This window comes from Ambystoma mexicanum, chromosome 1p (genome assembly GCF_040938575.1).
Source record: "Ambystoma mexicanum isolate Mex_15411 chromosome 1p, UKY_AmexF1_1, whole genome shotgun sequence".
NCBI classification, from domain to species: domain Eukaryota; kingdom Metazoa; phylum Chordata; class Amphibia; order Caudata; family Ambystomatidae; genus Ambystoma; species Ambystoma mexicanum.
The window spans coordinates 148,535,014-148,552,135 of NC_090921.1; the positions used below are offsets into that span (position 1 = coordinate 148,535,014).

Here is a 17,122-nt window from a genome sequence, read left to right on the forward strand (position 1 = left end):
GTAACACTAGAGGATTGTTTTCCCACTGCCCGTTCAGGTCACAGATGTCCCAGGACCACGGCTGCAGAGACAGGTCCGGTTTGACACAGGAGCTGCTGCAATCTGTTCCGGAGGAAGAATGCAAGAAGTACCACTGCAGTCCTCTTCAAGGCACTGGACACGGCGGGAAAAACAGGTTTCAGTGATTGCCACTGCTGCACAGCAACACAAAGAACACAACTGTCACAGACAGAAGAACTGTACAACCCCCCCCCCCCCAAGCGCCATCTCGCGACTCATAGATGCTGGGAAGACTGAATTCGGCAGGACGGCCTCTTGTTGGACTAGCTGTCAATCCCCGGAGTCCCAACATTTAACGCAGGGCGGCGATGCCCAAATCACAGTGTCCGTAGGTCAGCCCACTGGATGGCACAGGGATACTTCCGAGGAGGCTCACTTGCTAGGCTACCAGGAGACGTCGGGAATGGTTGGTCCCGCCACTCCAAAAGGGTCAAAACAGCAGCAAGGGTCTTCTGGAATCAGCCACCAAGCAGAGCTTCTTCAGGTCAGCAGGAGGATTCGGTTGCCCGGTCTCTTCACAGCTCTTCTCTGGGTCTTTTCTAGTTTGCTCAGCTTCTCAGGATTCTTGGCTCCTTCTTCTGATCTGCTGGCATGGCTGCAGGACCCCTCCTCTTATCCAAAGGAGGCGAGTGCTCAAGTGGCAAGATCTGCCCCACACATACACACCAGCAGTGGCCCAATCAGGGACCACTGGGGTCCTCATGTACACATCCACACCAGATATACTGGCAGCAGTATGTGGATTAGGACCAGACAGTCCCAACCCACTTTCAGAGAGCCACCACACATGATATGTACTACCCTGCGAAAAAGATAACGTTTTCCTGGGGAAGCGCATGCCCTTACAAGGAATTTCCTGACCTGGAAGGGCAGGAAGAAGGCCAAACTACATGATGGCCAAAGGACACACAAAAGACATGTGGCACAGCATGTTTGGACACTAGCCACAGTCAGAAGACAAATGCGGTTAACGCATTTAGGCTAACAAAAAATACTTCAGAAATAGAGAAAAAGCAACTAATGGCACCAGTCTGTTCCTTAGCACATATAAAAGTAAACAGCAATCCCCGGGGAAATGTCTAGAGCAAAACAAAAATAGACCCCATCGCACTGCATTGGAAGATGCATTGTGCAAGGATACAAGGTTACCAAAAGTGGCAACAAAGTGAAAAGACTAAGGGAAACTAAGTTTCCTAGTACCGACAGCCTGACTGACCAGTCAGTTTTCCCATAACATGTGAGCAAAAGCCCAGTGTAGCAAAGCTCCCATAATTCTGCCACACTTTACATTGACAACACTACTGACCCGAGGAAGATGAGGAATGAGGCCAGAATGATTACCTCTACGGACTTGCAATGGCTCTGTCCCTGTAATGAGGCCAGGCAGAGTCAGGAAAGTACACACCTGCCAATTATTAAAAACACTCCGAGTCAGGATGAAAGGTGCACGCACAGGCACACTCTGAGCGGGCTGGGTATGAGAAAGAACAGCTCTTTCGAAGCTGATGCAAACCAGGCTATGGAAGTTGGAAGGCCAAGGGGCTGATTGGCAGTTGCAAAGATCGAGAGAGAGTCAGGCGATAATTCCACACTTTTGGGAAGCCGTAAGCATTCCATGACTGAAACAGAGCGAGCGGAAGAAAGAAACCTTCAAGTTGCTTGAAAGCGGCATGCGACCCTCCCGGGTGAACGGCACAGTTGGAGTGGAGCAGAGCAGGCGTTGGTAACTGCAATGACTGCTGCATGAAGAGCGTTGATGAGAAGAAGACCAGTAAGTCAATGAAGGCAACAAAAGGCCAGTTTGTGTTAAAAGCAAAAGTAACTAGAACCCAAAAGTTGAAGGCTGCACGTGTCCCGATAAACAGCATAATAGAAAAGGGCAACTGTAAAACGCAAGGATACAAAATAAGAGTGGTCCTGCGAGGCGAAATCGCACATTCGAAAAGTCTCTATATAATGTTCTGAGTTGAAGTGAATTGTACGGGAACCAAAGACAAGAAAGTAACTGCGATCCCGAAAGAAAGTTGATTAAGTGAAAAGCAAAGTATGTGAACTCTGAATATGCCAAGAGGGCCAAGTATGTGAACTTTGAAAAAGGCCAAAAGGGCAAACTAAAGAGAATAAGAACTACAAGTATCAATCGGCATTGGTGTTGCAAGATAAAGATTATGGATTGTAGAATTGTTGAAAGAGACGTCAAAGTGGTCATGCAGACGTCTAAGTAAAATCCTTGCAGTTTCGAAATGTCTTCAAAAGTGGAAAAGACACCTAAGAACCCCCATGAAGAGAATGACAGGCTCGAGCCCGGCAGAGGGAAGCCTATGCACAACTGTGAGAAACTGAGAAAGTAAACGTGAACAGAGGCAGGCTCGAGCCCAGCAGATGGAGGCCCGTGTTGAACTGTGGGAAAGTGAAGGGCAAAACTAGAACTGAGTATTTATGACAAGGCGGACAGAGCCTAAGGAAGTGATTGAACTACCAGAAGCTTATAGCCCAAGCCTGAACTGTGAGTTTTACCAGTAAGCCAAAATGTGCACGATTGATAGAACTGTGCCATCCACCTATTCTTTTTAAGAAACTCTTTAGACCCCATGGTTCTGAAAGGTGGGAAAAGAGTTGTTACTTAAGCCATTCTGACATTTATTTTGAGACTCTATTTCACTTTTGTATTCCCTCAACACATTTGTCATTTTGGGAAGGAGATCGAGTTTTTTTTTTCTTTAGCATAGGCCTTTTTATTTTGACAAGACTGACTTGGACTTGTTTGTTAATTGATTAATGGTTGAGACTACTACCATTCTAGAGTTAGTGCCAGTTAGAAATTCTACCAACCAAAATACAAAATAAAGGTTTTCAAAACTGTATCCATTGTGTCTGGGTCTACTACTTGATACCATTCCTTCATTTACACTGCCGTCAGATTTGCTCATTGGCATAAAATGGTAAGGGGCTTTCGGTGACTGGATAGTATCCCAGTCTTTGAGTCATTGGAAAGCCAAATCTTTAGCCTGTGCCTAAAACTAAGGGAATCCTGAATTGTGCATCCATTAGGCAGCACGTTGCAGAGTTTGGCCACAATGTTGGAGAAATCAGATACAGTGCTTCTCTGGTGTCGAATGCGATCTCCACTAGAACACATTTGCTGGATCTTCGTGTCTTTCTTGGATGGTATTGGGAAATCTTTTCTTGGATGAATGCGGCTTCACAACCCTTAAGGAGTATGTAGATGGTGCATAATACTTTGAATTGGATACGTTTTTGACCGGTCTGCAGCCGAGAGCTCGTAAGATTGTTGTTATGGGTTCCCCTCCTGTTGAGTCTGAGTAGTAGTTTTGCTACTGTGTTCTGGGTGTGGTGAAGTTGCTTTGTGAGCTAATCTGGCATGCCAAGACACGCGTTCTTTGTATAGTCGATTCTTGATTTTTTTTTAAAAAAAACAGAGCTAGGGTGCGAGTGATTCTGAGCGGCAAGCTGAGGAATATCATTATTTGTCTGATGAACGAAGATGATGGAAGCATTTCTAAACTCAGACACTGAATTGTGGATCCAGATTAAGCCCTTTGTCCATAAGGAACCAATTTTCTTGATACATTTAAATGTTTTTGACAGGTACCCATTACTTTAGGCCAAGATGGTGGCGTTTACAGTGCCAAATTGGCTGAAATGATCATGATTTATATTTTGTTCAAGGTAAACTTTTAAGTTGATATTCGGCATCCATGTGAAAGGCAGTTGGTGTGTCAAGTTTGAATGTCATTGTTGCGGAGCACTGTTTTGTATATGAACTGTGTCTGATCTATGCAAGTGTGTAAGGTGAGTCCATGTTTGTTAATGAGCATTAAAAGTGGAGCCATGTATATATTCAAAGGGAGGGGTGATAGGCTTGATCCTTGGAGGGAACCCCACAAGATATTTTGCACAGGTTGGAACCGAAAGAGGGGAGACGGGCGATTTCTGTTCTAGCTGTGAGAAAACACCTCATCCACTATCTAGGGTTATGTTATGTAGTCCCACTTCTTCTAGTCTCCTTATTAATGATCCGTCTTTGACAGTGTCAAAGGCCACTGAGATATCCAAGTGTATGGCGGCCAAGGTGATGTTAAGCGTCTAATATTTTTAAGGTTGTCCCCAATGGAAACAAGAGCAGACTCTACTCCCTGCATGGCTCTGAAACCGACTCACACATATCTATGAGGTTGTTGGACTACGTGCTCCAGGATTATGCAGCTTTCAATGATTTTAGATGGTTAGGGTTTATTGGAGATAGGTCTGTAATTAGTTGGGCTGCCCGTAATTCCGGTAGTATTTTTTAATGGGTGGTTTCATTTAGACAGTCCTGAAAGATCACAATAAAATGTGTGTTTCCAGTGAATAGTTCAATAGTTTTTGAAAACGTAGAGCAGGGGGTTTCTCTGCAGGATGCCATTGTAGGGGTCTGCTAGGGAGCCTGCCTTGTTAGTAACACCTAGGTCCACACACAAAAGCCCCACCGCTCCCCAACTAATCTGGGACTGTGATTTGAGCCCCCTGGTTTTCTCCTGTGGTGGCATGTAGATCCCCTGCTGTCAAATTGTCTGCCCTCTCCATCCTCTAGCTCCCCTGCTTCCTTGCATCACTACTTCCCTCACTGCGTCCTTCCTTCCTCTGAATCAAAGTGCTCTATTGCTCCCTAAAGCTAATATCACTAATAATTAAACTTTCTTTCACCAGTTTATTCAAGTCTGCTTCCATAATTGTCTAGAATAGGTTGAGAAATAGGATTGCTGTTGGGATGAATTTCATAATGTCTGACAATCTGTGATTGGTCTATCTCTTGCTAAATGATTTTCACTTTATTTTGGAGATTGTTAGTGATAAGATTGTACAGATTCTGGAAGAGTGTGAGTGTTTTGCCACCAGAAGTACAGTTTCTCATTTCAGAGTTGCTGTTCGGAGTAGTTTCTTGGATTTTTGTATGCTGCTTTGTATTGTTGAATCTGTTGCAGATATGCTGCCTTGTCATGTTGGTTGTAATGGTTCCTCGAGATTAGTTGTATTTCCCAGTTTAAAAAAAACATTTAGGGTTCGTGGCGCGGGCAGGCATCCTTTAGGGGTCACCAGGGGTTGCAATTGCTACCCCGTGGTGTCCCTTGCTACTCCGCAAAACAAATAATAAATTAACCAGAGTTGCTGGTTTTCAGATAGCTGTTGCCGGTAAGATAGCTCAGTAGGTTGAGCACTCGCTGCTGCAATGTGTGTGTGATCTGCAGGTTCGATGCCCGGCAAGGTCAACTCAGCCTTTCATCCTGCTGAAATTGATAAATGAGTACCAACACATGTTGGGTGATATTAACGATACATATGGTGATCCATTCTTGTATGAAATGTATATCGCTTTACAGTGATATCGTAACCATATTTTTCGGAGTGTACTTAGAAACAATACTATATGATGCCACTTCCTATTTTGGTAAGGGGTGAAAGGTTGTGTTGGATCGCTTCCGGTGATGTCCCTTCAGGCTGGGGTCAAATCACATCCCTTCCTGTGATGTCATCAGCGGTCAAGGGTCGTGTGATGTCACTTCTGCTACCCCTGGCATTTTGGTGAAATGATGTCCCTGCCTACTTGCCTTTTTTGTTAGCATTGCCATTATTGCTGAGATGATGTCCTTCTGAATCAATTACAATTTTAGGATGATGTATTATATTTGTATCTTATTGAACTCTTTAAAGGAATAGTGCGCTCAAAAATGTTATTGTCCCGAGCGTTCGGGCATGTGGTTTTAAGCAAACTGTGATCGATCGTAAAAACATTCCCTATGCACCTTACCTTAATTTTCCGCACTATTACACATGCGAAATCAACGAGCGGGCGTGGTCATCTTGTGCTAATCTTATCCGTGGATCGATCGCCCTAAGTTCAAGTGCCCTCACGGCACTAAATCATATCACCCGCCACTGAAGCTGACATCACTAGACGCGTGCGGCCCATTTCACAACGCAAATGCACGTCTGGTGTCAACGTCCTCTGTGTGCCAGCTAATGATGCATCTCCATGGAAATGGCAGGTCGCCTTTCCTCAATAAGTATAAACAGACCGTTTCTCATCAGACAACATCAGAGTTGCTTTTTCAATCGTTTCACTGTTTATTTTTCATATAGCCTGTGACTCGTTTCTGCTGTGTTCAGCTATCTTTGTTGCACGGTGCCCCGGCGAACAGATACTTATACTAGCATTAGTATTGATTGCAATTCGTTGTATAATGGCAACAATACAGCCCTACCAGTACGAGCCGGAGTAGTCCAAGGCGGAATTACTTGATAGAGAAAGATGCGGAAACGATGGGGCATCGGACGATAGTTGGGAAGAGTAATCAATGGATCCTGAGCCAGAACCTAATCGCATGGAAGACGTTTCCACGTGGTGTACCTGCAATCGGTGCAAAGTCATGCCAAACGAGGAGAACTGCAGCTGCCGAGAAAACTAAGGATGCTTGGCCTACGTATCGGAGGAAGACCCACTGCCGCTATGTGTTACCGAGCTGCATGACATCAGGGCAGCCTAACTCACAAGGTTCGTGTTGAGGATTATGATGGTGCTTATGCACAAACTTTGCGCAACTGTTCGCCCTCGCAATCCAAGTAACAAGTAAATGTACTGTAGGTGTGATGTCATTTTGAGCACTGAGATGAAATATATTTCATGTTTGTCTCCTATATTGTCGTAACTTTGATCCATCACTGTCAAATGAATGTAGTCTGACAATTGAATACATTTCTCGGGCTTTAGGGGAATCAGAGTGGTGTACATTTTATGCGTCTTTCACTTTCAACTAAACATTTTTTACCACACTATTCCTTTAACAGTGCAGCAAAGCCTTCAGCTTCACTACACAGGTTTTTGCTCATTTATCTTGGGGAAACCGGCATGTCCTTTAGGCTGTCAGTACTGGGAAGCATGGTTTCCCTTAGGCGCATTACATTGTTGCCACTTTTGGTAACGTGTATCATTCTGCAATGCATCTTTCAATGCAGTACAGCGAGTTACACATTTTGTTTTGCCCTAGACTAACACTCAGAGGATTTTTGGTTACTGTAGGTGTGCCTAAGGGACAAGCTGGTGGCAGCAGTTACTTTTTGCAATTGTTTAGTGTACTCTTATCACGTTTAACACATTTGGTACCTACTGTGGCTAGTGTCCAATCATGGCCATTCCACAATGTTTTTCGTGTGTCCCTTGGCCATCTTGTCACTAACCCTTCTTCCTGACCTGTGAGAACAGGAAAATCCTTATATGGACTGCCAGTACCGGGACAGCTGAGGCTCTTCACAGGCTTGTGCAGGGCCATGTGTGTTTGATGCCAGGAAGTTGGTTGGGACCGTCTGGTCCCAATCCACAACCTGGTTTTAGTGTTTCTGAATGGTATGCATGAGCTGTGCCACCAGTGGTCCTGATTGGACCCCTGCTGGGGCGTTGGCCGGATCTTGGATTGGCTAGTGGGAGTCCGTTTCGATAAGAAGAGAACGCTTGCACCCATTCCAGATAGTTCCTGGAAGAAACCTGAAGGAGCCAACTATCCAGTTCGGCTGCAAGACATGTAAGGTGAACGGCCTGGCGCCCAAATTCTGCTACTGTACTTTAGCTCGGTCTTGTAGGTGATCTCCAGAAGTCCTGCAAAGGAGCTTCGACCCTTGGAGTGGAGGGAACATCCATTCTCGACGTCAGGTCAGAGTCCTGCGAAGTAAAGCCCTCGGAAGTGGCCCTGGATCACCCAGTGGCTGCTGTGAGAAACCTGAGGGAATCCTTTCATCCACTCACCTTGGGTCCTCTTCTCAGGTGCCCAGGCAAAGGCCATCGCTTTTGGATCCTGAACGTGAATCTGTACACGGGGCAAATACAGAGAAGCTGCGTGAGCTGAAGAGCCTAGGGTTCTGACAACTGCGCCTAGACAAAGGAGCCCTAAAATTGTGAAAGCCAGAGACATTATGAAACAAACCAAGAAGGAGCAATGTAAGCGAACTGTTGATGCCATCCAGAAGGAGTGTCAAGTTGACCTGCAGTTGTGCTGAACTTAATGTTCAAGGTGCTACGTTGAAGTGAACCCTAAGACTTGATGAACGCCAAATATTGTTTTGAGGGTGGAGCCTCAAGACCCTTTTCTTTTGAACTGTGCTGCCTTGAACTTTTCTTTTGAATTTGCCTTGAAGTCAAGAGCAGGAAGAAGCACAGAACTTTGTTTTGATCATCATTTCTTTGGTTATTGGCATCCCTACACATTGTTTAGCTTTAGTTGTGAGGGCAAGGTTAGGTTTTGGACACATACAGACTTTTAAGTTAAACTCTGACTCAGACTTTCCTTAGTTTCGTTCAGCAAGGGAATTCACACCTTAGCATAGAGCAAGTTAGGCCTTCAACCATCCTGACATTTTATTTCATAAACCATTTGATTTTGAACTTTGAATATATTGTCTGTGTCTTGCTTCAAGATGCCTAAACACTGCCCAGCTCGGAGTTTGGGATACTGTGCGGCAGATGTCGCTGTTCCGCGTTGAGCCCCAGAACTTTGGGGATCGACAGCTGGTTCTACAGGACTCATCTCTGCCAAATTGTGTGGTTCCAGTAGCAAGGGAACCAGAGATCGAAGGCGAGTTCAAGTTCCAACCGTGAAAGGTGTGTCCCCCTGTGTCGCTGTGCATCAGCGGCCATCATCCAAAGCATCTTTTCAGCATTCAGTCCTGTGCTGAGAGGGGCCCGGCATCGAGCTCTTCTGCATTATCCAACAATCCTTAAGACCTTCCACCAGCATTTGTCGCTGACCAGATAAGTGCTCGAACTGGAAACCACTGGGCATCAAGAACTAGAGCTGACAGCGGGAAAAGCTACCTTGGACCCTCTTTTGAAGACCTGCCAAGTCCTAAGAAGAATCGGAGTGAGGGGGGTGAGTCGTAACATTACTTACCTGAAACCCCCGTCCCCCCTTTAAAAGTTTGGTAACTTTTAGAAACTTTTATAACTGTTTGGCTTTGCCATGGCTTGCTCCCGCAAGCATTCCGAAAGCGGGGGGCAGGGGGGCACTCATTAGAACATCTTGTACTCTACCCCTTGAAACTCTTCATTGGACAGCCCTCCACTAACTTGTTCCAGTCTCACAAAACTGTGTGGAACTTGGTGAACATTTGGGCATAAAGCCCCATACATTTTAGGGATGGACCTTTAACCCTTTAACTGCCATGGGTATTTCCCCCCAGTGCCAGGGCCTTTTTTGGCGATTTCGGTAAGTGGCCATTCAATGGCTTGTAACTTTTTTGTTACATGAGATATCTTGGCGAAATTTGGCTTTTTTTCCCCACATGTAAGCGGTCGTAACGCCGCCCAGGAATCCTAGGTTGCTGTAGGGGGGCGAGAGAAAATAAGCAAAAAGGGCGAAAATGTTGGGGTTTTTCAAAAAATGACAATAAAATGATGTACAAAGAAGCCTGTGGTTTCTTCCTTGTAAGAGCTAGGATCAAATGGTTTGCTGTGCTGAATTCCCCAATTTCCTGGCTTTCAAGAACAGGTTGAGTGGAAACTGAAAAAAAATATTTTTATGTGGTTATCAACCGTTTTGTGAGAGGTAGGCGATGTTGGCCATTTTTGCCAATTGGACATGCATGGATGGAATAGGAGAAAAGGGTAGGAAAGCCGAATTGGAGAACAGAAGCATATATTTCTGAAAAGTCGACAAAATTCCAAGTTTAGAAAGGGGTGATTTGCGTAGGTCATGCAAACACTAGGTAGGGGAAAATGCCATAGATTGGGGCAAAAGCGGGAAAATGACTGAAATAAAAAGGTATGTGTTTGGACATGGTTGGCTTGGTACGGCAATGGCTTCTATGAATTTTGAGAAAAGCAGTGCTCCGCTACATTCCCCCCCGACTCTTGCAGTTAGGAAAGCACGCATTCTTTGTAGTGTTTTACAAAACAAGCAATACCACAAGCCAAACACTGAGCCATGGTACACAGGAGTTTTACGCTCACGGCCTGAACAGATGCACTTTGCATGTGTAAATCGGGAAAACCAATGTGGTGAGGAACGGCAAGCACACATTTTTTTAAAGAGCACAGGCAGACCTTTTCAAGGGTAGGTGACGTGTGCAGGTTACAAAAGCGTATGGTGCCTAAAGCAACGACTAAGTGTAGGTCATATTTGGGAAATGAAAGGGTGGTGTGACAAAGGGCACCAGCAAATGGGTCAAAACGTTATGAAAACCACACAAACACAACAAATGTTATACCGTCCTGCGTTCCCACAGGTGTCCCGATGAAACCAGCACCTACCTGGGCGCCAAGGGGAAAGCCTAAAACACAGGTAACCCCAAGTCTGTTTTGACACCTGAATGTTTTCCCCTACCAAATATCACACTTGCTGCCCGATCCGCGGGCAGCAATGCCACACAATGGGTATCGTTGTAAAGGAGAGAATCTCCCCTTTCCAACGATACCCGCCTCGATCTCCGGCTTGAAATACAGCCGGAGATTGAGGCGGAGAAAGGTGAACACTCGCCTTCTGTTTTCACCGCAGCAGCCCGAAATGGCTGCTGCAGTGAAAATTACTTTCACGTCGACGTGCTTTACGCACGCCCACGTGAAACTGAAGGTAATCCAGCCCCCTGGCAGTGAGGGGGGACCTCCCCCTCACATAGCCCAGGGGTTGGATTACAGTTTTGAGCGATCCCTGCTTTGCAGGGATCGCTCAAAACAAGGTGCCAAAAAGCTTGGCACTGCGTATGCACTTCCAAAGACAAGATACCTCGTCCTTGGCACTTAAAGGGTTAAAGTTAATGTTTATATATATATGTACATATATATTCAGTGAAAAAACAGTGTTAAGGGACGTTATGGTTACAAGTAAAACTGAAAAACCTCAGAAATTCGCGGGTTATGGTAAGCTAAGCAACCATAACTCGCGCCACCAACGTGCACTGCTAAAACTAACACCCAGGACATCAAAGATGACATCACAAATCTCATTGATGAAATCACATGTGAGAGTGGGCCAACTACTTTTTTTGCAAAGTTTGGCGAGTATTCGTCCACGGGGAACGAAGTTATAAGCCCCCCAAAAATTGCTCTTCCTAGGAGTTGAGCAACTGAATGGACCTGTAGTAGAGTATGCGAATATTAACCTTCCAATGCAGGGCTTTTGTTATGTATGTTGCCCTACTCCAGTGATTGTATAGATGTATCGTTTATTGAGTATGGTGTGAAATTATTACATGCTAGTAGTCATTTGTCATATGGCCATAAATAAATATTTGTATAAGTGAGTGTTCCTTGACTTTTCACTGTGTGTACTCATTGAGGGCCCCTCACCCTTCCTGAGACTTAGCATTGACCACTCGTCATGCTACCTTGAACTGCTTTGGCTGCAGCTCCCAGTGGTGTCCCCGTCACTAAACTAGGTAGGCCTTCTATACATCTGTCCACCTGGCCAGAATATAGAAAATCAGTCCAAACAGCTTACAACTGAGCATTTAACCCACAAACAATATTGAGATATATATCGTTTCAGCCAGAAATATCGTCCAGACCCATCTTCCATCATTGTTTCAAGTACTCTAACCCTAGGGCGAGTGTTCTCCAGCTTCTCCTGATAATAGCAGCTTGTCTTTATCAAGCATGGAGACTGCGAGCCGGAGCGTTAATAAACTGCATCAAGAAGTGGTTTCTCCAAAGAATGTCGATGGGATGCTGTAGTCGAAAGGACTTTTTGTTCTTTTTTAATTAAATCATTTGGTTGAAGTAATTCAACCTTTAATTCATAATCAAGAAAATACATTAATACACTTCATACATAAACCTTTAACATCTTAAGAACATTTAGAAGTCATACATTTCATTTACATAAAAGGAAAAAACAAAAAAACAAATGACACTGTAAAATCTCAAATACAAATTTGTCTAAATTCACTGCACTGATAAAACCTGAAATCGCAATCATTGAAGAAGTTGTACGCCCTGCAAGAACCAAAGACCAAATAAAATCGTTTCCATCGACACAGTTCAATTCATGAAAATCATAGTATTTCTGAAAATATTTTATATGTAAATGAGCGAGGGCACGACAATCAAGGACCCAGTGTTGTAAAGTCGCTGTATCATTTGTGCAAAATCTACAACTTGCTTTGTCCAAAGAGATCAAACCAAATCGAACTAGAAAACTCTTAGTCTGTATAACATTCCACCGAAAACGCAGGAAGCACAACCAAGTACCTCTGACTGGGTTAATACTGGGAAATGGTGCTAATATACCCAGATCTTTGTGTTCACCATACATATTTTGTAGGGAACTATACGTGCGCATAGACTCCAATGTTTTAATCCAATCCCAATGAAACCGTCTAGATTTAGTTTTCATAGGATTTGTACAGAGTTCCTCAGTTGTGCTTCCTACTTCCTCAAAAATACTCCCACACAGATTGTAGATTGCCTTCAAATGTAACACTCGCTGGTTTATATAGATATTATAAAGATCCACAAAAGGGAGTTGCCTGGTGGACATAAAAGCTTTCTTACTAAAGAAAGAATCTTCCAATATGCTCTTGTCTTAAGGGAGACGATCCCCAACTCGTACCTGATTAATGGCAGAGGGACAGACTTTGGAGCTTGCAATACTCTTTTCCAGAATCCTCATTTGATACACATCAACTGTATATAACAGTTTCAGGACTAGTTTTGCTTCGTAATAGCAAACTGCTGGTTTGAGGGAAAATTTACCAAATTTAGTGTCCACTCTAGACAATTGGTTTGCCAAAGCAGAAGCTCTGGATTCAAACCAAACGGTTATGGTAGAGATATTGGGACCATCATTCCCCATGAATCCCAAATATGTACGGGAGTTGACCTTCTCGAATTCTGTTTTATCCATGAACAATCTCTGCTGAAATTGTTTCCTAGATTTTGTCAACTGAATAATTTTGGTCTTTTTAGGGTTAACTATCAGTGACAAATCCTTCACGTATTTAACAAATGCATCAATTAGTCTCTGTAAACCAAATGCGGTCACATCAAATAAAAGAAAATCATGCACGTAAGCCAGCCATTAAATTCGGAGAACTGATATTTTGAGGGATACTAAGCCTGCAGATGATATATGTTCTCCTGCGTCTGCCAAGTACATGTTAAATAGCAAGGGTGCTAACATGCACCCTTGTCGTACACCCCAGTCCACTAGAATGCTTTCAGAGAGGGACCCGAGTGGTTCAAACGTACCCTTAATGTAGTTTGTGAGTACAAGGCCATTATCATTCTCAATAAACCCCTTGGTATTCCCCATGATGCCAATTTACAACATAAAAGAACCCTATCGACTGCATCAAAGGCGGGCGTAAGGTCAAGAGACGCCACATACACACTCTATGTCCTATTCCATGCCAGCGATTGGAGACAGTTCACTATAGTTCCATTAAAGAAGGGGTCCCCAACCTTTTGTGCGCAATGAGAAAAATGGGTTTATAGTCATAGTTTCGACAATCATAGTGTCGAAATACAACAGTTTCGAGTCAAAAGCATCAACAAAAAAAAAAGAAATTCAAATGCATGTTTTTGGGAAAAAACACGAATTTTACTATATAAAAAAAACATTTACATGAAAAAAATGCATTTGAATTTTCTTTTCCCGATGCTTTTGTTTCCAAATTATTGTATTTCGAAACTATTTTTTCGAAACTTTGACGGGACACTGCAAAATGTGCATATCAAATGAAATGGGAGCAACTTCCATTCTTCGATGGAACATAGCGCTCAGTTGGCAGAATAGTGATTGCAATACAGATTAGAAATGTAATAAACTTAAGACTGTTAATGGAACATTTTAATTTGCAGTGTTAACAGTTACCTAGAGCACGTGCAATTCTAGTAAAGAAAATGTGCAAGGCCTCGTGGCTGGTGTTTTGAGTGATCTGGCTTCTCCTGTTCAAATGCAAACTGAAATCAGACTGCTAATCCTTTCCCAAGACGCCAGGTTAATAGAAATGAACTGAATGAGCTGCAACATGCTCACACACCGAACACTCAGCCAAGCACTCCCGTCGAAAGGCCTTTTACGCTGCATTTTATAAAATCACGTAAAAAATGCTGTGGTTTGACCCGGTAAAGGTGTACCGCATTATACCATTTAGGGGGAGTGGAGGTTGCGGGGGTGTCCCCTGCATCCTTTGCATGGATTGCGGCGGCAAAACTACAACCTTTTTGCTGAGATTTTAACACATGGAACCCTTTTACACAGAAAATGACATTGCATGAGAATTCCCGGCTGATTGCTCAGGGGCAATTACATTTTAAGCAAGACCACGCAGAGCAACACAGGTCTGAATCCCAGTACCGCCCTTAGAGACTGGTCTCCGGTGTTAAGCGTGTAATAAAAGATTAATCAATTATGCCCAGCAGAATTTGACATGAGCTACTCGAGAACATTGCTCCTAGATTCTCCCTCTGTGAAGAAAAGGCATATAGCATCACATGGGATTCAGTGCAGGCCTTGGTGGGCCAGATGAATGTGTCAAATGTTGATTTCTCATTTTCAATTCTAGAATCTTTTCTGGATTGGACCTAGGTTTGTGGGCTATCCTACAGTTAGCCGCAAATTATTACAAAGTCTTTTGAAATATTTAGTGGCTTTTGTATTCCCTACATTTCTATGTACCTTTGACGTTCAGGTCTTTTCTAGATGGCCCTCCGAGTTTATTCTTCCCTCCTCAGTACAAAGGCAGGAACATTGTTACACAATGATGTGTAGCAGTGGACAAGGTATGCAAAGCTAACCCACAGCACATCTTCCCTCTAGCTCACACGATTCCAGTTACCATACGCTCGGGGGAAACAGTCCTGGCTCACAAAGGAGAGAGAGATTGTAGAGAAGTTAGGTTTCAGACAGGAGTAATAAGGCTTCATCTCCTAATACAGGTGAGTATATGCCAGATTGTGACCTGTGGTGGGTCACTCAGTCCTGGCCACCAAGTGGCCATCCATATGACAAATATTACAATAGACAAGAACAGTTTGTATAGCAGTCCTGATGCTTAGGAGAATTAAAGCAACTTTCCTATGGATTCTCACTTAAGGTCTAAGCAAACAAGTTGGACATATCATTCAGACCTCTCCAACCAAGTGATGTGTTGTCCCCTTCCCACCCACAAGATTCTGTGCAAAATGCCGGCTTCTAAAAAGGTACTGTAAATTATCTTCCTGATTTACTGATCTGTACTAGAAATTGTATTGCAAATAATCAGCTAGTTCAGTATGTGAGACAAATGGCTCCATAAAAGGGAACGTATTACCCTGACACTCATCTGTCTACATTTTGACCTCCCTGGTCCACCACCTCCCCATGGCCTTCTGGCTGCATCCACCTCCTGGAGCTCTTTTGGTCCTTCAACCTTACTAATGCCCATTCCATTACCTATCATTCTGTGCATCCCTTTAATACCCATGCACGTGATCATCCTATTAATATAGGTCCACATTAGGTGACACTCGTATCCATACACCACCATGATTTAAATGCTTTCACAAGAGACAATGCCACAGAAGCCTTTACCTGTTGAGGGTATCCTGCTGAACCTCCAGATGGCAGAACCGACTGCTCTCGATTCCCCTTACCAATCGCCATCTGTTGCCCAGCTGTCTTGGATCCAGTGCTGTACTGCTCGACCTCAGCCTTCTTAACGGGTTGCTGTCCATACCTGCGGTCTTGTGCAACCTCTGCTTCGCTATAACCGGAGTCAGATCCGCTAGGATAGGGAGAGGTGTGATTCCAGTTCTGCCCTGGTGCGATCTGCATTTCTGGATACCGGGTTTGCTGCGCTCTGTAGGATACCTCAGTAGTATGCTGGGGTGCTCTGTGTAACAAATCTGTGCTCTGTGGTCCTCTGTACGGCGAGTCAGTGGTCTGTGGTGCTCTGTGAGACAGATCGGTGTTCTGCAGTCCTCTGGCTTGTGGTCCTCTGTATGACTGCTCAGTTATCTGAGGTTCTCTGTACAATGTTTCCATTGATGAAGACCCTCTGTGGGATGGCTCAGCCGCCTGCGGGCCCCTGTAGGGTGGCTCAGCCGCCTGCGGGCCCCTGTAGGGTGGCTCAGCCGCCTGCGGGCCCCTGTAGGGTGGCTCAGCCGCCTGCGGGCCCCTGTAGGGTGGCTCAGCCGCCTGCGGGCCCCTGTAGGGTGGCTCAGCCGCCTGCGGGCCCCTGTAGGGAGGCTCAGCCGCCTGCGGGCCCCTGTAGGGAGGCTCAGCCGCCTGCGGGCCCCTGTAGGGAGGCTCAGCCGCCTGCGGGCCCCTGTAGGGAGGCTCAGCCGCCTGCGGGCCCCTGTAGGGAGGCTCAGCCGCCTGCGGGCCCCTGTAGGGTGGCTCAGAGGTGTGAGGCCCTCTGTAAGATGGCTCAGCGACCTGCATTCTATAGGACAGTTCTGTGGCTTGAGGTCCTCGGAAGGATGGCTCTGTGGTTGGTGGCCCTCTGTATGATTGTTCAGTGACCGACGGCCCTCTGTAAGAAGGTTCCATGGTTCGAGAACCTCTGTAAGACTGTTCAGAAGTAAGCTGTGCTCGGTAGGATGGTTCAGTCGCATACTGGGGTGGATAACTGGGCACCTGGTGCCGGGGTGAAGGTGGGCCATAGGCCTGTTCTGCTTTTCTGCGTGGCTCTGTGTAGTTCAGCACCGGTTGTGCCACTTTAACCTGAACATTGAATGCTGGCCCCGTGGAAGAGGAGGCTGTGGTATAGGAAGCTGGCATTGGCTGGGGATATGACTTTGGCGCCTGAGATACTCCGTATCCACCTGACTGAGCTGGATTCTGCGGCTCTGGGAGAGGCGGACTGTAGGCAGAACTAGTCCCAGAGGAGGCTATATATGTTTCAGACTGGGGAGATACTCCAAACCCTGGAGTCTTCCGTTCGACTCCGTAAGACCCAGTTTGAGGTGCAGCCCCATACATGGCTTGCTTAGGCTTGTAACCAGAGGACGATTTTGAGAAGTGCGCTGCATGAGGAGCGCCTCCAGAGTGTGACATGACATCATATCCCTGTGAGGAAAAAAGAAGGGACAGAG

General features: G+C 45.2%; 1 protein-coding gene across 2 annotated transcripts in view; it reads right to left on the minus strand.

Moving 5' to 3' along the window:
* The window catches only part of LOC138567315 (thyroid receptor-interacting protein 6-like), a 114,413-nt gene that overhangs the window by 76,226 nt on the left and 21,065 nt on the right, over positions 1-17,122 (minus strand). For both annotated transcript variants that reach the window (XM_069645396.1, XM_069645405.1), the window contains exon 5: positions 15,618-17,096. In XM_069645396.1, the coding sequence (XP_069501497.1) occupies positions 15,618-17,096 (1,479 nt within the window). The remainder of the gene's footprint in view (positions 1-15,617; positions 17,097-17,122) is intronic.